The 25,048-nt window shown below is 35.3% G+C and overlaps 1 protein-coding gene across 1 annotated transcript in view; it reads left to right on the top strand.

Annotated features, from left to right (window-relative positions):
* The window catches only part of CDC73 (cell division cycle 73), a 119,126-nt gene that overhangs the window by 85,829 nt on the left and 8,249 nt on the right, over positions 1–25,048 (top strand). Inside the window, exons 11-15 of the mRNA XM_030033874.2 lie at positions 9,711–9,768; positions 12,814–12,849; positions 13,252–13,339; positions 20,877–21,038; positions 22,954–23,054. Of these exons, the coding sequence (XP_029889734.1) occupies positions 9,711–9,768; positions 12,814–12,849; positions 13,252–13,339; positions 20,877–21,038; positions 22,954–23,054 (445 nt within the window). The remainder of the gene's footprint in view (positions 1–9,710; positions 9,769–12,813; positions 12,850–13,251; positions 13,340–20,876; positions 21,039–22,953; positions 23,055–25,048) is intronic.

A 25,048-nucleotide genomic window follows, 5' to 3' on the forward strand; every position in this document is an offset into this window, starting at 1 on the left:
ATACAAAAAGTTAAGAAGAAAATTTGAGATAACATAAATTTCATTACCAGTATTACTCAATTGTCTGCACAGATCTGTACTTTAGTATTACTAGCAGCTTGGTCCAGTTATAGCAGACCTCAAGATCATCACCTTTTGCAGTTTAAAAAAAACACCTACTCTTTTGCAGCTTAAGTTGCATAGTAGATTTATCTGTTATTTGTAAAGGAGAAAGGCTTGAGTGTAAGACAATCTGCAATAGAACGTTTTTGTACACTTTTCCCTGGCCTGTGACAGTTCAAAATAGACCTTTCCATGTCAAAGTGTTTATAGTCCAGTGTATTCTTACAATCATTACTGTCATCGCTCAAGCCCTCTTATCTCTTGGCTTCTTTATTACAATTTATGATAGCTGTAGCTCAAGCTTTTGATCCTGAAAAAGCTCATATGCTGGTTTTGAACTCAGCGGTTACTTTTCTAGGCAACACAAACAACTAAGAGTTCATCACTCCACTGTTCAGCTTTGTGCATTGGCTTCTCAAGGAAGACAGTTGCAGGATTTTCTCCTGATGTTTTAAGTCTTCCAAGGTGATTACTTGGAAAATTGCTTTCATCTCTCTGGCCATGACCACCCATGATAATTATGTTTTCTTGTAACATAGTGTAATATATAACCATAGTGCTAGGATTCTGAAAGCTGGGAAGGTACTGTTGTGGTTTAACCCGGCAGGCAGCTAAACACCACACAGCCATTTGCTCACTCCCCCTGCAGTGGGATTGGGGAGAGAATGGAAAAAAAGTAAAATTTGTGGGTTGAGATAAAGACAGTTTGATAGGACAGAAAAGGAAGGAAAAATAATAATAATGATAAAAGTATATACAAGACAAGTGATGCAAAATGCAATTGCTCACCGCCCGCTGGTGGCTGCCCACCCCTTGGCCAACTCATGCCAGTTTTATTGTTAAGCATGATGTCATATGGTTTGGAATATCCCTTTGGCCAGTTGGGTTCTGCTGTCCTGGCTATGTCCCCTCCCAGCTTGTTGTGCAACCCCAGCCTCCTTGCTGGCAGGGTAATATGAGAGGCTGAAAAGTCCTTGACTTAATGTAAGCACTGCTCAGCAACAACTAAAACATTGGTGTGTTATTAACATTATTCTCATACTAAATCCAAAACACAGCACTATGCCAGCTACTAGGAAGAAAAGTAACTCTATCCCAGTCAAACCCAGGACAGGTATGGAAGAATAATATTAAAACTTCTTTTCAGTGAATAGAAAGGAGAGGAGATCACATCAGGATGAGGTACAACTGGGGAAAAAGTGCTGGATAATTTGTTGAACAAGCAATCATGAAAAAAATCCAAGATCTTTAATAGCTTCCTATGTATTAGAATTCTAATATTGCAGCATCTGCTGTTCTAGCAACAGGATTCAGTATAACCAAGGGGAGTCTGCAAAGAGCCTCAACAGTTTCTGTTGCACTGAGGTGCTGAACAGCATCACAAAGTTAATCAGTTGCTTGGGTCTCGGTTCAGTTTGGGATTTTTGGAAAAATTTTCACGCAGAAGTTAAGGATCCATCTGCATTCATTTAGGCACCTGCAGAGCTCTTGAAAATATTCTTCACACACGAAGCATTTCATGAGTCTTTCCAGAAGTTGCAAAGGAACCTTTCTGAGGTCTTTTAAGCCTTTTCCTCTGCAAATTTATTGCTCACTGACTGCAGGTGTTAAGTGGGATCTTCCCATTGCTCTGTACTGAGCAAGATTTTCTTTAATGTACATGTGACTGTTCCCTTGAAGAGCATTTCCAAAGCAGGATCTGAATAGAAAAACAACAGTGCTTTTCTATGTATGTTTAGAGTTTGCATGTCAGCAGTGCTTTTATGCAAATGAATTGTTCGAGCCCCATATTTTGTGATGTTTCTGGTGAAAACCCACTTCATATGAGTGACTAATACTTGTGGTTACAGGTAGTATTGAAACTAGAGATTCATGAATGTGTGAAGTTGAAAGTTGGAGACTAAAACATTAGCAAATTGTAGTAAATTCACAATTATGCAAATTCTAGTTCTATTGAAACGATGTGGCATATTCTGATCTTAGTATACAGAAAACCAGTAGTGTATAAACCTTTGCACCTGACTTTTGAGAAAGATGAAACAATCCTTTTATTCTCAAATTGTGCCAAAAATCTTACTCATTGCTAACTAATATGCGTGAGGCTGCTCAGATAATTAACCCAAAGGGAAAGAATTCTAAGCAAAAATAATGTTTTAGTGATGTCTGCTTCTGTCTTTTCACTCAGTTCAAGGGAATGAGTCATTTAAATAAATATAGGTAGGTGTATTATAGATAGGCCTTTATTTTTAAAACAAACAAACAAAACCTCTGGAGTTTTCTCAGGATTAAGAGTAGTTGTTTTTTGATGAAAACAGCTTTTCCCCAGAAAAATGGAGGTGCTTACATGTTTACTTTGGCTTTGTCACCAACATTCCTCAATAATAGCTCCATAGCTATTCCATAGCTCAAAATTGCTATTTCAATAGCAACAGTTTGAAATTACATGAGTGAATTAAATTCAAGACTAAGATCTTAACTTTAATGATATTTTGTGCAAGGATAAAGATGGGAGGAGCTGTAGCACACTTCATGAAGACTGTTCAGGAATGTTTTGAAATCTTAGCTTTAGGGGTAATATTTAAGTTTTAAGGCATCTCAGTAATTGATGCTTTGATTAACTCTTTCCAGAAGCATCTCCAGTAATTTTTATTATTATTTTAGCATATTCATATGGTTTTGTCCATAATTGATCACAAGTCACTACAGTATTCGTTTAGATTCAGTTGTGATTTGTGTTGCTTAGAACCATTTTTCTTTGCAGAACCAGAATATTGCCTAAGCTATCTGTAAGCAGTCCAGTTAATGCAGTCATATTTTTCCATGTTTAAAACAAACTTCGTTTAATCTGGTTGTAACGAACAAGAAATTGCAGTGAGCTTTTTTCATGGCTTCCAATGAAACTGATCTCCAGGCCTAACCTGCTACTGAAAAAGCCATCAGTCCTGTTCTTTATTACGTTTTACAGTGTCAGTGTTCCAGAATTGAGTAATCTTGTCAGTTTTAATGCTGTAATGGATTAATAAAGGACCAGATTTGTAAACAGAAGTTTAATTTGAATTCTGTGGAATAACAAGTATTAGTATTTCTAAGTTTTAGTCCCTTGATGACATCAGCATAGTTTTATTTCTGCCACCCTCCCTTGATTCTCCATTCTCCCTCTCCTCCATCATTGTAATGCTGTACTCATTCAGAAGAGACTGTCTACATCTGATTTCCTTACACTTGTGAAATTTATCATAAGTACTAACTTTAACAGTATTTTGAAAACTATAATGAAATTTGCCTTATCTTTGTAAGAAGGTGGGCATTGAGGTTTCTTCCTTGCAACTGAATTTGAGGATTGGCAGTCTTCCATTGGTATTTTTCTTCAAACTATGCTTGATAAGACATGATCTTCAGTATAAGCAATTTTGTATTTTGAAATAAATATGAATTATAATTTTGACTAACCCCTTTTGTCTTGTCACATCAGTTTTTTAGTTGTCGAAGTAGGAAATAGTGAAGCTATGGTGTTATTTTCCTTAGGCAGTTGGTATCAGAAGCCTTTGATAAATAATGGTAAACTTTTCCCCTTTTTAAATTCATTCTACAAAAATACTTTTAATTCTACTTAAACTCCCACTCTCTTTTCTAGACTATAAGGAAGTTGAAACTGCAAACAGTAGAAATGACCTTTTTATTAGTATTACAAGCATTGGAAGTCGAAATCACTGTGGTATTAGCAGTATTTGCACAATAGTTAAGATCCTGTTATCAAATTCTGGGGTTTTTTTGCAGCATAGTTTAAAATTAGGAAGGCAGTTAAAAGCTTGCAATTTATTATTTAAATATCTGTCTTGGGGAGCTGCACATGCAGATTTGTGTGCATAGAAGTATTCAAATAAGCTCTACCAGTTTCATGTGTAAATAGAATGATGTGAAACACTAGTTAAAGTTAAAATATTATTAAAATTTTCTTGATATGAACAGCAGTCGAAGAATTATTAGGAAGACTGCAGAGGCAGAGCAACTCAGTTGGATTGTTTTGCTCAGTTCTTTGGAAGATTTCCCCCCCCTACCCCAAGGCTTGTAAGGGCTTTAAATTTTTAGAGCAAAGCCCTATGTTTTCAGAATCCAAGCTGTTTATATGAAATAGATAGATGTTTCTATCAAGCTTAAAGTAGGGCATCTGGACCATTTGTTAGATATCTGTTTTTGAAGTCATCCCATTGTTTTGGCTGTTTGTCATACATCGATGTACACAAGATTTCATTTCTAGAAAAATAATATTCTTTTTAACTATGCAGTAGTTTTAGATTTTGCCCTAGTTCTTTAGGGTGGCTTTACTAGAATTTTCAAAGGTTCAAGACTGCAAGTTGCCTAATAATTTTTAGATTTATGGGTAAAGATCTTGTACTAATTTAAATGTTATAAAGGAACAGGATAGAAATTAAATTTACTAAATTAAAAAAGCCACAAGATGGCATCAAATTGTCAATTCTATCCATTGCTCTTAACATTTTTTTAAAAGGTCAAAATATTACAGACTGTGTGGATCTCTATATAGAAACCAGTTGGGTTAGTGAATGTGCAATGAAATAGAGGTTTTTTCCTTCCATTATTTGTACCTTGCGAAGCCACAATAGGAAACTTTTAATAGCTTTTTTTTGTTGTTCTTCAAGAGAGTAAACTAGCGGGTGTGTGAAATGTGCCTCCAAGAAAAAATTCTACCAATATAACATGTTCTATTGCTTAAAACACAAGGGTTCATTTCCTAAAACGTAGCATGAGTTTATGTTCAGGCAATTTCTGATTCCATTCTGTGAAATGAGTGGAAGTAACTTCACTATGGATGTTAATGCTCATTTAGACTTAAGAAAAGTACTAGGTATCTAAAATACCTATATTTTTTTTTTTTTTTCTAAAATCTAGAAAAATACTAGTTGGGTCCTGGTATCAGATGAATATTGGCAATTGGTGATTTTTGCAAATTAACACAAAGAATGACAGATTTATTTTTTAATTAAAAAGGTTAACAGACACTGCAGAAGGTTTTAGAAGCTGTTAAAAAAAACCAAACAAACAAACAAAAAAACAAACCAACATCACCACCCACTGTTGGATAACTAAATAAAACCATAGATTGACCATAGTTTACTTTTCTGTTAGATAGGTTTTTTTTGTCTGTGTAGATGCAGTATCTCAGATTTACTTTTGCAAGTAATAGATCTTTTAAAAGTTGTTGAAATTTTTACATTAAAATGGATTGAGGATTCAATATATTGGAGGACAGACAAGTGTGGTAAGAATCTGTCCAAAACAATTTGCATCTGCATAATACATTGCAACTTGCCTGTATAATGTAGAAGCAGAGAAGGGAAAATTAAAGCACATGTGAAAGGAAAGATGTGAAGTAAGCTGTATACAGAAATACAAATTTAAGGGACTTTAGGCAATAGACCTAAAGCTTCTTGTTATTGTAAACATAGTTTACACTCACAAAACATATCAGAGCACACAGCAGTGTCTGAAATTTTTAAGACAAACATAGAAATTGTATGAAGGAATGAGGGAAGAAAAGAACACACTCAGAGCTTGATTTCCAGGGTGTATAATAATAGTAGAAGTCAGTTGTCCTTCAGGATGTGAGGGTTTTTTTCATTGTTTGACTATAAGTGGGAATCTTGATTTTTTTTTTTTTCTTTTTTTCACATGTACTAACCTGTTTTCTATTCATGCATTGGTTTGCAAACCAGTATTTTTAGGTGTTTAGGTAGGACAATGCTAAATAGCAGAAAGCATACACTAAAACAAAAACAGTTTTTGAGCAGGGATTTTGTAAATGTCCAATATGATAGGAAACATTAGTACTGAAATGGAATGAATTCCACTGAAACGCGTATACAGCAGTGTATCTGTAGATGATGCAATGAAATCTAGGAAGGTATGAAGCTTTTGGTATCTGTTTTCCTGATTTCATTCTATGTCAGGTTGTCGCTTCTGAATGGTTAAATACTCATGTATTTAATGTAAATTATAAGTAAACTATATATAACCTTCTATGGTAAATCAGCACAACTAAAAGTAATATGTTTTTGATTAAAATATGATGTTAAGTGGTCGTCTTAAAGAAGATCTCTATTTTTCAAATTACATGGTTTTGTTACTAAATTAGTTTCAACTTATGAATATTCATAATATACTCCTTAACGGTCTCAAACAGCTTATGCATAAGAATTAGGTATGTCATCTTTGAGCAAAACTGTGAAGTGTTCAGAAACTTTGAGGAAATGAATGTTCTTTAAATAGCTAAGCAGTGATTTCTGCTGCTTCTGATGCTTAGGGTACAGCTGCACAAACAAAACCTCCCCTAACTGGAGTTTGAATTTGCAGTGTGCTAGTTACTTAAGAGTAACTTTTACATTAAAAACTTCACATTTGAAGATTTGAAATATCTTACTGTGTGCTCACTGAGAAATAAGCTGCTGTCTTTACAAGGGGCATAAATTACCAGCAGCACTTACCTTGTGTAGTTGAATGAACCAGCTATGAAGTTTACTCTGTCAACTATTTTCTTTTCCTCTGGGAGAAATCCTAGCACATAGTTCTCTGTGGTTATACTTGCCTTGTAAACAGAGCTTGTATCATAAATCAGTGTGTTGTCATAGAGATATAAGTTTTTCCTATCTGAATGCTTTTGAAAAGCATTAATTCTGTATCTAAACTTGGCATCTTTTGTTTTTAGGACAATGTGAAATGTTAGCAAAATTATCCTGCCAATGACTTCCTTATTGAAAGCAGGCTTTCTTCTCCACTTAGTGTATCTTGTCAACCATCACTGCTCTGTACTTTTGTTTTTTCCTCATCTAAATAGTATACTTCTCTCCTTACAAACCATTTAAGAAATATGTGGTTAAAATATTGATCAGAGCTTCTTTTCCTACATTGTCTGCAGTTTTTTACATGGTAGGAAGTGGTGATTAGGTCACTGATAATCATAGAGAGAGATGTAAATCAGTTACAAAGGATACATGTTATGCCTTCGGTAGGTAATAACTGAGCTTCTGTGCTAAGATGCCAGAATATCAGGAGGTGTGAGCAGAGGTTCATCCATGAAATTATCACAGTCTAAGACAGTGATTTGCAGAACTAAGAGCTGTGACCTCCATCATTATTGATTGCAGAAATTGTTCTTACAGATAGAAGGTCATAGGCATGGAAGGGGTAACTGTCTTTTGTACCTACTCATTTAAATGAATTTATTTCCTACCATTAATCAGATAATTTCTTGTGATTTTTTTTTTTTTTTTTTTTTGTGTGTGTGCTTGTTGTTGTTGTTGTTTTGGGGTTGGTTTTTTTGTTTCAGCTGCAATGTTCTCAAAGCCCTGCCTTTTTGTTTTAGGCTTCTGCACTAAGTTTCCAGTTAATCACTGTAGAGAAGACTATTAAGAGGAAATTATGAAAAACTCCCAAATAGATAATTTGCCAGTTATTTTGTTAGGCTTGATTCTATGTATTTTCTGGTGCTTTATGGACATTTTGGTGAAGAGGAGAAATCGCAAGCACAAGTCATATGGAAACCAAAGCAAAGCTACGGTTATAATTTGGTTATAATTCTTCACCAATAATTTCTAAAAACTCTAGAATCTCTAAACCAGCTTCAGGTTCCCTCCCTTTGTTGCAGCTGCCATAGGACTGCAGGGTCTCTTTGAGACATTGGAGGCACTGAATAAGTGGAAGGGGAGGCACAAAAGTTGCATTACTGATTATGTAGGGGAGGAAAGAGGAGTGGATGTGTGGGACTGCAGACAGTAATAGTTAAGCATCCAAACGGAATTGGATTTAGAAACTTGAAACTTAGCATTGCAGGAAATGATGTTTCTTTAGCTTGATGTTTTTCTTTCCATTTCATAAAGTGCTGTGAATTTAAGGAGATATTATGGGAGAATTCTTGGTGTTTCTTCAAAATGTGTAATTAGTGCACCACAGGAACAGTCTTTTCACACAGAAACTGACATTTTTCTATAGAAACAAATGCAAAATGTTTTATTTCCACTTTCTTGGTTAAAAGAAAGTTGATGTTGTTTCAAAGAGCTGCTGTTTCTCAGTCGCAAGGCTTTTCTCAAAGGTAGTCAGCCTTTCCTGCTGCTCTTTTAGAATGTGGTATTTTGATTTTTATCATTTTCTGAGTAATTTTTATGAAAGGACATGGGCAAAAATACCTTTTCTCAGATATTAAAAAAGTAAGTCTTAAAATAACAGTTACTGACTCAAGTGCCCTACATAGATGTTGGTATTTTAATAATCAGAAAAGAGTACAGCAAAATTTGGGATTAATCCATTTCTTGCAATGCAGGCTTAAATCCTTATACTGAAGATTAATAGGAGGTTGCTGACTGTAAAAGTTACGAAAGCTGCGTGCTGTACCAAATGTCAACTCCAGCCTATAGTAACTAAACATGGGTGGCTTTGACTAAAGCTCAGGGAAGAGACATTTTGAGTAAATTTGTGTTTTCTAAGGGCTTGTCAAGTGATCTTCTCTTCTATTTGTACTTCACAGTTCTTGAGATAAAAAACAGAGTTTTAACTTTCATGGTGGAAACTTAAAAGGAGTTGCTTTAAGTGTTATTTAAATCATGGAACTTGAGGCTGCTTGTGTGTAGTCCCCTGCTCATTAGCTTTTTCAATTTTGAATTACAAAACATATTGTTATTTACACATGGACATGCAAATGTGATAATGCCATATTGGAGTCCTTTCCAGCAGGTTTTTCCCAGAGTGGTTTCTGACCTTTCTGAGCGTCTCACAGTTTTAGGATATGCTTCATATAGCATTTAAGTAATTTTTAGATAGAATTCATAGTTTCGTCTTAAAAGGTTTTCTGTCAGCCTTGCAAACTGAAGTGGCTGAAATATATTAGCCTTTTTTTTTCAGTGTTAGTAATATTGTTAGTAATACATGTTTTGTTCAGTGAGGTTTCACAGCAGTAACTGAGAACAGAATTTGTTCTTGCAGGAATTCATTGTTGCTTTGGGACCAGACATGTGTGACCTCACTGTTCTCTTACCTGGTGTGTTGAACTCTGCAGAGTTAACAAGAATAAATAGTAGTGCGTGTCTTGTTGTTAAATTAAGGTAATTGGATAAGGCATGAGCAGAACTAATTATCATGAGTGTGCTATTTCTGGGCACTAAAACTCTTCAAGGCAGGAAGGCATTGCAATTTCTTGGTCCTAGTTTTCCATCCAGAGCATAAGCAGATCTTGTTTTGAAATTTCTGTAGCCAATTGCTTACATGTACATTACTAATCCTTGGTGAAAGTGATCATTGGTAAAATGAAACAATACTATAAATAGAAAAGGTTTCTTTGAATATAGAAAAAAGTTTGATTGGCATTTGATGGTTAAAATGTAAACCTGTAAAAGCTTACGAGGTTGTCTGTCCTCACCAATTCTGAAACAGAATCTGTAAAGAGTTTTGAATATTTTCACTATTTCCTTTCCTCTCTTTAATGGAAACGTGTTGGCCTCATTTTCATGATACCCTCTGTAGCTCTGTGTTCATTTAAAAAACCCATGTACCTGACAAGAAGGCCAGCTATTAATGTTACCTCTTCTGTCTTTTAAAAGGAAGGTGCTTCTGCTCGAAAAACACAAACTCCAGCAGCACAGCCTGTACCACGACCAGGTAAGGTAGCCTACTATCATTTGTGCTTCTGTTATGAATTAGTTTCAAAGAAGTACTATTTAAAACTTTAGTTAGCTGAAGAATGACGTGGGACTTGTTTATTTGTGGCCTTTAACTGCATATGTATTGGAAGTAACACATAACTTTTTGGTTAATGTTATACCATGGGGCTTGGGTTGATTCTCTTCAGTGTGTTGCCCAATTAGCCCATTGAAATGATGTGCTAGTGAAATTAAAAAGTGACAAACTTCTTGGTTGTTGACTTGGTAGTTCACAAATGCCAGCTCAAATCCATAATAAGAGTTGGTTAATACTCCAAGGAGAAACAACCTAAATAGAAAAGCTAATCTCAAAAAGAGATATATTATTACTTCTATTATGAATATAGTAGAAATAAGTCTTTCTCTGAATGTGTTATCATTACTTCTTCACACTTCTTGGCACATTAGGTATTTGTAATGGGGCCAGAATCTTCAACTGGCTTTTTAATTCCCAGTTAGTAGACTTTAGCTACCAAGTCAATTTTGTATGTCGGATTGAATCTCAAAGACAGAATGATACAGGTACTTTGTTTTGTTTTAATGAGAAACACTTAGAGTTTTTAAAAGAGTGTAAGAGTACAGACAGTGTATGAGATGATCAGTGTTTCCAAACAGCTATGTGCATATCTGCACCTGCTTTACGTACCAAGAGAATTTCTGGTTTGGTGGATGTAAGTCTCAAGTGAAAGGTGTTATTTAAGAACAAGATGATGGTGATAGTTGTTATGAAGGTATTGGAAGGCAGACATTACAGGTTTTTTGGGAAAAAAGCTACCTTTTAAAATTAATAGACTTTTTCTAGAAGTAGTGCTGGAGTACTGTATATTCTTGTGGAGACTACTAAATGCTTTCAATGTGTGCCTTGCTAATTCCTTGAGATTTATTAGCAGGATTTAATGCTAAGACTTAATATTGTAAAAATGATTCTTCCCCCAAAATCTATTCTAATACTGAATATTCTCATCACACCTAAATGCTGTTGTGCACAGATTCTTCTCTTTGTTTTTTTGGTACTAGAAAAGTCGTGCTACCTGTCATACTTACCTCACTAGCCCTGTTAAGTATAATAATGCAAATGGAGTTGACAGACAGCAGTATGGAAAGGGTAGTAGTGGCAAGAACAGAAGTCTGAGTTGTCACAGGTCCCTACTGCTAGCTGTGACTTCATGGACATTAACTGTCAGAATTGTATTTTTTGTACATTGTATAGGCTATACTGATATTGTAGTTCTCTAAGGCCAATCTAATCCATTATGTTGCCTCTATATTGTAAATTGAAGAGAGGTATAGTGTGAAAAAAGTATATGCTGCTTCATTAAAAAAAAAAAGAAAAAGATTTCTCTTTCTGCCTGTTCTATGATATTTTGGGGTTTGGAACTTTTAAAAAAATCAGTTGCTCTGTTCTTAGCAGTCAAAGTATTTAAAATGTGCAATTTCCAGGATGCTGCTGCTGTGCATATAAGCGTTAGTTGAATTGGACACAACAGTTGTACAATGCTGATTTGAAAAAATATTTGAGATGTGCTTTTAATTTAAGGGTTTTTTTCTGCATCTTTCTGCAGTACCAACTTTTCTACTAACCTGGCTTGGTACGGCTATCAAATTTCTTAAAGATGCTCCCCATTCCCCCACTTGGGGGGTTGATCAGCTAATGTTGCCATGTATTTTTCAGGAACATTTTTACATTAGGGAGATATGTAGATTTAAACAAACAAACAAACAAAAAAACCTGGGTAGGTAAAGTTCATGTAGTTCAATATAGTGTTGCCAATTATATCTGTGCATTTGACAGTGTCAGGAAAAGATAATTAAGGATATGGTCTCAATTTTTCAACAATGGCAACTATGTGTTGTGAATATTTATACTGTTCTAGGAAGTTTCTGAAACAGTTCATCATAAATAAACATGAACAAGTTGGTGCTATGAAATTGGAAGTCAATTAATGAAATTTGTCGTGCATAGTAGCAGTTGAGACTTGAGTTAGTCTGCATCAATCTTTCTACTACTCACCATTTTCTGATTTTGTGAATTAGGATAAACACATGTGATGATAATTATCAGGCACAACAGTTCTTTCCTTAAGCTGGGACTCCTGAAAACTGAACTATAAAATGTCTATTTGGAGGAAGCCAGGTTATTCAGTAATAGCACCAAAGTGAAGAAACATATGTTTTTCCAACTTCGGACTGAAGTATCTCCCATATTGAGGAGGTCACAACTTGGAAGACTGAAATGGAAACATTTTATTGGGGGGGTAGGGGGAATTCTTTGTTTTCTATCTGGCCAGTATTTTTTCTTTGTGTGGGTGGTTTTTGTTGTTTGGTGGTTTGGGGTTTTTTGTTGGGGTTTTTTTGTTTGGTGGGTTTCTTCTGGTGTTTTTTGTTTTTTGTTTTTTTCTTGAGTGCTACCATACCTGTCAAGTTTCACTGTTTCTGGCACCCAAAGAGGCTATGTAACTCAAACTGCAATCAAAAATTAACTGGAGTAAGCCTGAAATTCAGATTTTGATTGTTGAGAGTTCTGTATGTGTTAAGGATAGCTAAATCCTACAGATACTGTGTACAGTAATAACTATTAATGAAAAGGTGAGGGTCTGTAAAGGTTAGTTTGTTATGCAGCAGTCTTCCTGTTGGTTCAACCCAATTGAACTTAAGATCTACAAGCAGTTTTTTTCAAGATTGCTGACGATTTTTGTCAATGCTATAGTGCGCTGACCTTTTGAGGAGGATGGAGAGGGATGTCTAGTTTAAGTAAAATTAGGAGAGATTGACTCATGTCCTAACATGTTTCAGACAGTCAAAAGCTGTTTGTCTTCTGAATACTGAGACCCAAATTATAAATCTCTTCTTCAACTTTGTGTATTGCATCTGTGAAAATGATCTAATGATGATAGTGTGACTCTTCTCTGTTCACTCCTGCAACTAAAAACATTGAAATGTTGCCTTACAATGATGTTTGTATTTATGTTTTAGTCATTCTGCCATATTTTCTGTTTTTTCTCAGTTTCTCAAGCAAGACCACCTCCAAACCAGAAAAAAGGCGAGTCAATTTTAGTTACATGATCCTTCTCATTTTTGTGTGAATTGTGCCTACTCTATCTTTTGCTGGAACCACAAGCAATAATATAAACAAGCAGTTTATATTATTAACAAGAAGTTACAAACAATGCAGACAGCATTCTGTTTTGCTAAATATGGGTCCTACCCATATTTAGAGAGTCCTGATACAGGGGTATGCTTTTTTTGGTGAACGAAAACCTCAGTTTAGAAAAGATTGACTACAATTTTCCTTGAATATTTTTCCATGATTTTGATCTGTTAAGCAAGAGTTTTAATTTATGTACAGTTCCTTTAATGAAAAAGGTGGTGGGGGGGAACAACCAAAACCACAACAACAACAAAAAAAAAACAACAGGCAAATGTGACTGTATTATCTCTCCAGGGTCTCGAACTCCCATAATCATTATTCCAGCAGCCACGACCTCTTTAATAACGATGCTTAATGCAAAGGACCTTCTGCAAGATCTGAAGTAAGTAGCTGATTAGAACATGCTGTATAAAAAACTGTTTTCAGATACGAAGGTGTACTAGTACCAAACTAGTAATTAAGCAAGAGGGAGTATCTACTGTCTCATGATAAGCTAGTTTTACAAACCAGAGTATAAAAGAAATTAATGCCTCTTGAATAGCAGGAAAAAAGCGAAAACTTCTTTTCAGAGCTTTTGCACAGTTGTGACCTGTGGGCCAAATGGGCAGATTGATAAGAAAGTCTTACAGTACCGTTTCTAATGTCTATAGTGGTTTTCTTTTACGTAACATACATGCACACCTGTGCAACTGATCAATGAACCCTTACAATGGAAGAAGACTTAGAGAAGATGAGCAAGGGCAGTGTGCTCATGGAGCTCAGAAAAGATTTTGGGAAATGACCACAGTTACTGTAAAGGGGAAGGTGACTGGAGGGTGGCCTCTGTTCTATCTAAATAAATGGCTGTATCAGCTGAGCAGGTCAGCTGGTTGTGTAAATAAAGAATTCTTTTAAAGTTCACATATAACAAAAATAAGAATAAAGCGTTGTCATTAAGTATTGATGCAAATTCATTCAGGGAATTAACAAGTTGCTAAAACTTGTTTATTGCATCACACATCTGATTCTAAGGTTTAATTCATTATGGCTGAATGCAATCAACGTTGCAAATTACTTTCTTTGTGGTAAGGTAAAATTCACTGTTATGGTAAAACAAAAACAAAAATAACCCCCAAAAAACAAACCACCAAAAAACCCATCTTTCTGCTTGTCCAACAGATCATGGTATTTAGAGTTGCCTATCGGTTAATACCAGTTAATTTTTCTGAAACAGGCAGTCTTTTTCACAGAGAAATACACTGTTATAGATGGTCTGCAATGGTGTGTTGAAAAAAGGGAGAGCTCTTCTTTCTTCCACCTTCAGCATTTTGCTTGTCCTTTATGATACTATACACTGCTTTTCTTCAAAAATAGGCTGTCCTTATTGTGGTGCTACAGCTTTCACTGGAGTTGCCCTAGAATTTTTGAAAACTGCTGTGAGATACCAGGTGCCTTCTGATCTCCAGCTATTTCTAGTTCCTAGACTACTGCCATATATCATCAAAGATCCAGTAAGCGTACTGGACTCTTGGTGCCTCTTCCGAAATATTTAATCAGAGATAAGTCTGGCTTTTAACGTTATAGCTTAATGTGCAAGCAGTAACTGGACTGATACAATTGTGTTGACAGAGAGTGTTGCTTGTTTATGTGGGGTTTTTTTGTTTAAGAAAAAATTTCACCACTACAAGCCCTGGATTTTACATCTATGTAATTTGTGACTTTCTGGCACAGGAATACCTATAATAGAATAAAGCACCAATATATCATGTCTAAGTATGTCTGTGCTAGGAGGCTTGCACTGTTTTCAGCTCCACTGGGGTAGAGCTACAGTTAACTTCTCGAGATCCGCCCCAAGAGGACGCTGATCGTTAGAGTGCAAAGAACACGATCCAGGAAAAGATGAAATTATGTTTAAGGGTTCAAAGGAGGACACTGATGTAGTTAACAAGTGTGAAAGACAAACTGAAGAAGCAAGGTATGTTAATGAATCAGAAGTGCAATAGCAGAATTTAGAAGAGCAAAATATTAATTTAGCCATGACAGTTCTAGCATGTTTCTAGAAAATAGGCCACCTGGCCTGTATTTTTTTTTTTTTTTCTTGCATTCAAATTTATGCAAGTAGTTTGTTTAGGAATGGCTGCAGGGTTTGTTTTTACTGTTCAGGTATGCAGAGTGTAGAACTAGCCTTGATGTAGAGTGTGATTGATAGATATGTGATGGTTTTCCAAGGAAAGAAGACTTACCTAATTTCTGCCTCTAAGTCACTGCCACCTTTAACTCATTCCCCACTTTCAGCTAAAATTGACAGAAGAGTAGAGATTTGGAAGACACATCTCATTGCCACAAGTTTTGGAATAAAGAAATATTGTCCAGATAGAAAAGACACATCCAAATTAACACTCCCTCCCTTACCCCTGTTGAGGAAGGTGCAGGTAGACTTGAATTTCTTGTATTTCTAGAGGTAATCAGTCTGCTTGTATTAGCCATCAGAGTACATCAATGATAGCACAAGGAGAAGGGACTTTTGGAGCTGGAAGAGTAAGAGCCATTGCAGGGGAGACTGCTAAGAAATGTAGGAGAACCCTGGGAGAATGAGGCCCCCAGGACTGTTAGGGTATGGAAGCTGTGATACACAGGCTGTTTACAGGGCAGCTTTCTTCCATGTCTGATACCTGAGGCAGCACAGTTCTATGAAGTGTGTGATAATAACGAATGAGTATTTGGGTTTAATAAATAAAACCAACTTTTGCTATTCCCTCCATTTAAATGTTTCTTTAAACAAAACAAGGAACAAAGCTGTAATTGTAATGGGAGATCAAACCACTTAAAATCAAAACTTAGTCATAGCTGGGAATTCCTGTCTTGTAGGATAGTTTTTTGTCTAGGGTGCTGCATGTTTTTTTTTTTTATAAGTAACTGGACTGCAATGCATTGTCACTTTGGATGTTAGAAAAAGTAATTGTGGTATCATTGACAGATATTTTAGGTTGTTTGTTGTAAAATAAACAGGATAATCTTCATCCAGTACTATGGTAGGCATTAAATTCAATTGTCAAGGACTGAAAGAAACTTATTAATTATACCAACGTTTTTAGTAAGCCTTTTCATAGCTTTGTAGTATGTTGGTGTTATTTTTCTTGCCAAATTTGGCTGACATTTATATGATGCTTGGCATCTTTAATTCATCACTAGTGTTATGCTCTCTTTTGAGGTAGAGAATGGGGAAAGCAGGAATGCTGTCATGAGTAGAATCATATATAATGATAAACCAGAAGCATATTACTGGTTTAAGATTTTTATTTTTTAAGATATCTGGTTTGTCTGTTGGGTATATTTGTTGCAACTTAGTTTTTGTAGGGGGACATGTCTGTATATAATTGTAATATATATAATTCATATGTTGTATAATATGCAAATATTCTTGATAACCTTTTTTTGAAACTTAATTTTCTAAAGGATTCAAGTATAAGATAAAAACGAAGAGTTTCTAAAATACTAAAAAGATATTTCAATTAAAATCAGAACTGCAATACTTCATGGTATATTGTGAAGCTTCTTAAAAAATATTTCATATAATACACTTTATTCTTATTCAATATCTGAATGCAACACTGAATATCATAATTATTGTGTAAAATCTGGCTTTCCAGACTAAGTATTTGAGAATATCTGAAGCTAGGCTTTTCAGAGGCAATGCTTCTGCCTTACATTGAACAAAAGCAAGGCAGGAATTACACCAGGCAGATGTAAATGATTAGATTATGATTATGTATTTTTATTATGATGATGCTTTTACTCATGATGTGTTTCACCATATGTGGCCAGGCAACTCACTGGGATTTATCCAGCTTTGATATCAAGCAAACTATCTGAAAGATTCAGGGATGATGTATTACAAAAAAAGCTTTGTTCTCTTGCAAAAACAGGTGATATTGTAATCTAACAAAAATATTGAGAGGGTTGTAAAAATAAGTTTCCAGTTCTAAACACAATCAAATGTATATTACGATGATCTCAGTTACTGTCCTGCATTGGAGTTGCCTTATTCTCTGTCCATGCATTTTTCAGTATGCCTGAGTTGGGGGCCAGAAAGTACTGACCTGACCTCAGTGAAAGTGTTTTAAAGTTAATGCTAGCAATTTATATGAGTTTAGAGCAGCTTAGACATGAGCAGCTCTGGCAGCTCAGTGGATAGTACCTTACCAGTTACCTCGCATCATTTGATCTTGTTCAATTGCTTGTCTGTTACCTTGGGACAGGGACCTGCTGTCTTTGTAAAATGAGTGTGCATCAGTTTTTGTGTGGATAATGATTTTGGCAATTAACAGCAAGAGAATGGAGTGCTATTAATTTCCTAGTAGGGGTATAGAAATGGATTTTAAGTAGATACAGATTTTTTAATTTTTTTTTTTTTACTAGGGAATAGTAATCTGGAGAAGCAACAAAAAAATGTAAGCTCTGGCACAGTCAGGTTTCAGAACAGATTTCTAGTGTGTTGGATGATTAAAAAGGTGTCAAGTACAAATGTGTAGTTAAGCCACCCACTATAGCATTGTGGCAAATAATTCCCAAGAGAAGATGGGGGTTTTGGTGATTTCTTTAATACTCAGATTTCTTATGCTTGTCTTTTATGTCCAGGTAGCGGGGGAGTAAGCCATAATTATATCTGTAATCATACAGTAATTTCTGTTGATTCTCAATTCTTGAGCACATGGCTTTTATTATACTTACTGAATCAATGGTTCCCGGAAATGCAAGCATATATTTCATAACATTTCTGTAAGCTGTCATTTATTCCTGTACTCTGTGTACATGTATGTAAGCCTTTCCTTCAGTGCTTTCTTTATGACAGTTATTTTCTCTACTGTTCTGTGTGAATCTGCTCATTGATATTTTTTTCTTTGGAAAATTCAGATAAGATATTTTATGTTCTCTCTTGGGGAAATGTGTTCAAAAATATTCAGATTTTTACAGTAAATAAAACTGAAGCTGTTGTCTAGAAGATGTGTAACTGAGGCACAACGGAATGGTGCCTTGATGGCTGTTAACACAGTTTCTAGCTGAAATGGAGAGAAACTGTCAATTAACTAGTGTTGAAATGAATTCTTAAACACAGAAACATTTAAAGCTAGAAGTAGAATTGAGAATGCCTGTTTCAGCCAAATTTGAGGGGTCTTGGATACAGTGGTGAAATTGTTAGACTGTAGAATAGCAATATCGCTTCTTGTCTAATTTGGCCTGGGGTGGCTAGGTTTCCTGTTTCCATTTAAAATGTGTTTCCTTCCTCACATTACAAATTAAATTGAAAATGTGACCTTTTAGATTGCTGTTCATATGAATATTTGATTATTGCTGTAATGTACGTATGGCTGGATTTTATTTACATATTCTGTAAGAGTTTGTTCTCGTTTAGTGCATGGGACATGTAATAAAGAAATTCTTTTCAAGCACTCCACCATTTTAGGTGATCCTGGCTTTTCATACAGACCTTGCCACTTGGGTAAAAGATGTTTGAGGAGGGTTTTTTTGTAATTTTTTTAAATTAATAAAAAAAAAAAAAAAAACCAAAAAAACAAACAAAACCAAAAAGCATTTTATTTCCATCTTTCCAGCTGAGATTCCTTAATTCTGATGGGTGAGGAGAGACTCATGAATGGTGTTCTTAAAAGCTCAAGACGACCAAGCAAATCCTCATTTTAAGTTATAAAATACAGTTTCCTATCAGTTAGTATTGGCAAAGCCAAGCCTGCAACATGTTGGCAGGACAGGCCATTAGGTATGCTCATGATTAAAGTTGTACCTCACTTTTGAGTTTTTAAATTAACGACTTGACTAGAAATACTTAATTCTGATGTCATGTTTAGTAGCTTTTTCCAAAGTAGAACTGTGTTGAATGCTTCTGTGTGTAGCATGCAATTGTATGTGTCAGTCGGTTGTGGTAGATAAAATATGTGTTGATATTAACTGGTTTGTAATTACTTCAATTATTGGTGAAATGACTGTCTTAACTTTTTTTATAATATTCTAGGTGGCCTAAGTGTACTTTTTCCCAGTGTATCCTGTATAGCTTTTCTGTCTGTATTTTCTTTAGAATGGTGGTGTCTTACATGTACTAGACAGATAAGTATAATTTAATTTGTAGCTTATCATTTAACATCTGTAATGCTTTTTCTGTATTTGCAATACTAGTCAACTTTCATGCACAATTCGTAGTCTTTTGCAGTTTGGGGTTTTTTAATTTTCCGGTGCAGTTGTATATGTTTGGACGCATACTTCAGAAATTCATTGTGACTTTCTGTTTTTGAAATACTGTTAAATCATGAAGAGTATAGGGGGGCTTTATCTGATTATGTTAGCAAAGTAAAATAGTTTTGCTTGAAGGTTTATTGACAGTTTCCACGTGCTGCCTTAAAACTTGTTTTTTGTTAGGGTTCCCCCCCCCCCCCCCCCCCAAAATGCTGTTTTCTCATTGGATATAAGATGTTAGCAGAACCTAGTATTTTCAAGTTGACTGAATAATTAATTTTTCCTCATATTTCATTTTTCATTCCTTTTTTCTATTTTTCCAGCAATAGAAAGTGCAGTCTGCCTGTTTAAGCACAATCAAATTGTTTTTTAGTATTCAAACACAAATAGGTTGAAGAGAACAAATGGAAATGGTGCACACAACTTACCTGAAAAATGTAGTAAACTTTTAAAAAGCACCGCCTGTACTATAATGAAGAGAAATCTTACCAAGTATGTAGAGTACTATGTTTTTAAAATGTAGCACCAATACTGGTGAGAACTTTTGCAGTTAAGTGAAACAGTGTTTCTTTTTATCAGACGTTTTAGAAAAGAAATGTAAGGGCAAACAGTGTTAGTAGTGCAGCTGGGTGGTTCTGTATAGAATATTAGGAGAACATAGGTTTGAGCTCTGCTCTGTTGCTGGCCTAGCAGGTGTTACTGGTCACAGCAGCTCACCTTTCTGTGACACAGTTTTAGTTCTATAAAATGCATGATTTTGTTATCTTTCCTTTTGACAAAACCCACTGACATTCATCAGTAAAAAGGCTCATGCTACTCTCATTTCTGATGCCAATTTTGAGAACTGTTCTGTGTACGTTATTTTATTATTGCCATAAAGAAGAGACTCTTGAAATGGAATTGTTTTGTTTGTTTGTTTTTGAAGTCGGGGGCTGAAAAATAAAAGATCTGTAATTCATTTGGGGAGCCTTGCATCTTAAGCATTTATTTGTGTCATACAGATAATTACATAAGACATGAGGATCACATCATCCTTATTTTCTGAGCACTTAATCTATCAGAGAAGCTATTTAGGAAAAAAAATTATAGAGTTGTAGTATCATACATCGTAGTAACCAGATGAGTCATTGATAATGTAAAATCACTGTCATCCAAAAAAGTAAAACCTCACTCAAAAACCTTTTGACCGCAAATCCCAGCTTTCTTCAAAAAACATAATTCTGATGGCTCCAAGAGCAAGAGCTCTAAAATTTGCTCCAGGAAGCAATTGTTTCTTAGTGCCCAAGCTTCCTCACGTTACCCTTGATCATTAAAAATAATGAGTTATAGCCATTTAGCAGGTTGTGATCTGGCTCCTCATCTGCAAGTGTATTGGGTAAGGTCGGCAGGGAGTGCCGCAAATGTATTGGGTAAGGTCGGCAGGGAGTGCCACAAATGTATGAGAACAGGTCAGGCTGTAGTTTTGAGAGGCAGAGGACCTTTTAATACAACTGGTTTTATCATAAGGGCTTATGAAATATTATTATATTTTTTGCTGTTCTGAATGAGTAGTGATAGAGGCTTGGCATAGTGAAAATGAGATGGCTTCAGTGACTGTTGCCAATAATGCGATGTTCTGATAAAGTTGCTACTTTTCCTGCTGATTATATCAAATAAATTGCTTTTGTCTACTGAATGTTTTTTTATTCCCCAAGGTTTGTACCATCAGATGAGAAGAAGAAACAAGGCTGTCAACGAGAGAATGAAACTCTAATACAGAGAAGGAAGGATCAGATGCAGCCTGGGGGAACTACAGTCAGCGTTACTGTACCTTATCGAGTAGTAGACCAACCTCTGAAACTTATGCCACAAGACTGGTAAAACAGATTTCTCCTTTACAAAATTTCTTAACCAGGAGAATGCAGAATTTGGAGGGGACCAATAAAATGCTACTAAATTCACTAAAAAGTGAAGATACAGATATAAGAATGGATTGGATTGTTAACTGTGAAGGAGTCTTTTCTGCAGGTGAAAATAATATGAAACTAAACTTATTTAAAAGGTCTTAAGAAATCGCAACACTCTACATTCTAACAGTGTGTGCAGCACAACTAATTTTATTTTTATAGGTTTGCCGGAAATGTTCCAGAAATTCAAATAGGAATACTCATATTAATTTTCTGGTTCGTGATAATGTAGTGTGCAAGTCACTGAAACATGAGCTGAGAGAAAAATCCTGCTTTCTTTTCTGCCTTACGAATGAGAGTCTGTTGGGAAGATGTGTTTACAGGCCTTCAGCATCTGACATTAACTTTTTTAATAGTTTAAGAAAGAAAGCAAGCACATCAGACAGTAAAGACTGAACTATGTTTTCAGTATTGAACCAGATTCATTGAATTGGATTCAATGATGGAAGATTACTTCTGAAGGGAGAGCCCCAGTTGGGGAAAAGAAATCATAGATAGCTTTTACTTCTAAGAAAAAGCTGGAAAGATTATTTTGTCTGTAGCCCATTCTTCGATGCTATGAACATATTTTTCTTTGAGCAGGAAAATTCTGGAGAAACATATTTTTGTTATTTGATGTAATGAATTAGGCAAAATTTTTATTTCTTCCTCATAAGTGTGAATATTTTAGACACACACGATGGCATTTTTGGTGGTTTAGTAACTTCCAAAATAGATTTTAATGTAGAGGAATATTTTGAATAAGTTCTGTTCCTAAAATAATTGTTCTTTCTGTTGAGAACTTGAACTAATCAGAAATCCGTGGTTTTGAAATTCTAAATATCAAATAGCACTTAATGTTTAATGATAAAACCTTTATGAACCATCTGAAATGGATCCTAAAGTGCTTCTGACCAAAGAGATGAAGTGAGGTGGTTCTTTTAGTTTGTTTTTATCCAAGGGAGAATCAGATACTAGTATCTAGGAATTAACATGTTGCTGCTGTGGGGTTTTTTGTTTTGGTTTGTTTTTTACTGTTAGCCGTTACAAAACCTGTAACACCATTTTAAATGGCAAAGCTTTAGTCTGTCCTTTAAAAACAAACAAACAAAAAAAAAAACCCCAAAACTCCACCTTGATTAGTCTTTTCCATTTGGGATTTGGTAGACTTTACAATGAGTTAAATTTGGGGATTAGTTTAGGGAGGTAATTATTTGTTGTAGTAGGTAGGAACCATAGTTGGATGATGTAAATATTCAAGAAAAAGATAGACCATATGTGGAGGGTCATTTGTTCTCAAATGTGTTGGGTTTTTTCATTTTATTTATGTAAAAGCTTCATCTTAATCACAAATTTATTTTCTTAACTGCAGGTAATGGTTACATACCCTTACAGTAAATGATGCACTTTGCAGAAATTTAGCAGCTGTCTCTTCTAATAAATTTTTAGAATAGAAGTTAACAGTATTCAGAATAAAGGCTTTTAAATTGATACATCTCAGTTTACATTGTTCATAGAAGCTTGTCTCTAAAAGGTTGGAGCACTTTTTAAAAGCAAAGTAATAATGACCAGAAATAAACACTGTTCAACTTCTTATGAACCTAACATGGGAAACTGAGCTGCATTTTGCAAAGGGATGGAGCTAAAAGTCCAGAAAAATAACTTTTTTTTTTTTTTTTTTTTCTTAACAGAGAAAAAGCAGTTGTGCTGGAGGTGTAGTTGTTCAATGTGCTATACTGCTGTTAGTAAAATAAGAAACTATGCTAAGGTATATTGCCTGTTTAAGAAAGCATGTAATTTAAATGTTCAGGGCCATCAACGTGTCTGTCTCTTTCTGTGTTTGTAGGGATCGTGTGGTGGCAGTGTTTGTACAGGGTCCTGCTTGGCAGTTCAAAGGCTGGCCTTGGCTCTTGCCTGATGGATCACCTGTTGATATCTTTGCAAAAAGTAAGGGGGTCTTATGTTTTGTTTTTAAGCGTTTTGGGGTTAGTTATTCTGTTTGGGTTTTTTTTATGGGGTGTTTATGCTTATGGCAAACTACTGCCAAAGTGCTGTTGGACTCAGGTGGTTGAGAAGACAGGGGCTTAGGTCTTTGCACTGATGGCAGATACTTATGTGCCCTCTGCAATTGTTCTGTTCTGACCTGTGGAAGCTCATGGAAATCTTCTCAAAGCTGTCATCTTTACAAGAAGCTCAGAAATAGCTAGTGTATAAATTTATTTTCCAAGCTTCTAAAAAAAGGTGAAAAGACAATGTATATTACAACACTTCATAGATAACAGATTTACAGGCTGTCTTCGCGTTTCATTACTACTTTGAACAGAGGATTGATCACCTAGTATTTCACTGAGAAAGCTTTACAAATATGATCTAGTGTCTGACAAAAACTTGGAAGTTTAATAAGATGCAAATGCTTTTAAGTTGTGAGCTAGTTATCACTGTATAGATCTGAACAGGTTTTTTGAGTTATCACAATTATGCCTGGTATGCTTTGAGACACACTGCACCACTGCACTTTTCTCACACAGTTCACTCTTCTGACTGTAAGGTGTGCGATAATATTAAAGCAACTGTCAGCTTCTGGTCTCTGTTGCTTCATTGTAAAGCTGCCTTAGAAAATAGACCTTTTTATAGTGTCCAGTAGTTTCTGAGCTACAGGTTTTAAAAAAAGAAAAAAACACACACCCACCAACCCCTCCCAAAAAAAACAAACCAATGCACACACACAGAAAAAAAAAAAAAGACAAGCCAAAAGACTTAGTTCAGTCTGTCATCTTCTAGTCAGTGTGATGGGGAAACAAGTTTGATCAGGTTTTATGTGTGCACATATTTGGTATGTGAGGTAGAAGGCAGAAAGAGAATGCTAGTTTGGTAAGGAGCAAAAAAAGAAAACAGACACAAGGCTAAGGATGTATCTGTGAACAAGAAAATAGAATGAATTGCTTAAGGGGGGATTGAGCATGAGCGGGGAGAGAGTGAAAGAGCCTGAAAGCCAATGTAAAAGAAAAAATACACCACAGGAGAGAGTTTAACAAAAGAGACTAATGAAAGAAGAAAATAACACTTCAAAATGAAGATATAGAGAAAATGGAAATTGTGAAAAGCAAAACCAAGAAAAATGCTATTAAATATTTAAGGTCTAGCTAGTAGTTGCATGCTAGTTCCTATTAATTTTAACATTATGAATATGTAGATGTATAGAGGGCCATAGAAATTGTTGTGACATGCTTTGACATTTTTGAAGTCTTCACTGTGCCAAAAGATCAAAATCATAGCCTGCGTAGTTCAGTCTGAAGGTGTACAAATTCTTGTATTTTCAAGTGAAAGACGGATACCTGTTCTTACTTGTCTCGTAAAGATAAATTGAAATGGACCTTTTTTAATTTTAGAAATGCATTCTCTTTTTCCAAGCTGAGGTATTTTTAAAATATTTTCCTGATAAGAGTATCTCTAGGGCTTTTCCTAATGACTTCACTCATTCCTCAAAATAAAAACAGTGTAAATGGAGAGAGCACATGCAATGTCAGTCTGGTTGTATGTGTCTACCTTTACCTGAAGCTATTGCTTTGCCCATATTAATAGTCTTCATAAATGTGGTTTCTTGGATCTGCAACAGTTCGTTGTTTCATCTGCAGTTTGCATTTCTTTATGTAAGTCACTGGGTCTGTGGTGATTAGCAAATATTCAAAGCTTATCACTGTCACTCTGGAAAACAAGCAGGTAGCTTACCATAAAGAATTCCTCAATAAAATTTTTATTGGACCAGAGCCTGTTAAATTGGTTTTGTTTGTTCAATTGCTATGTCATGTAGCATTTTGCTGCTTGAGTCTCTAAAATTGTTCTCCTTAGTTTTCTTTACACATGGTCTGAGTGTTTAATGTTCACGTAGTAAACAAGCTTATTTTTGCATCTGCAAGTGAATGTTTGTGGTGAAATTTTGA

This window comes from Aquila chrysaetos, chromosome 12 (genome assembly GCF_900496995.4).
Source record: "Aquila chrysaetos chrysaetos chromosome 12, bAquChr1.4, whole genome shotgun sequence".
Taxonomy (NCBI): Eukaryota; Metazoa; Chordata; class Aves; order Accipitriformes; family Accipitridae; genus Aquila; species Aquila chrysaetos.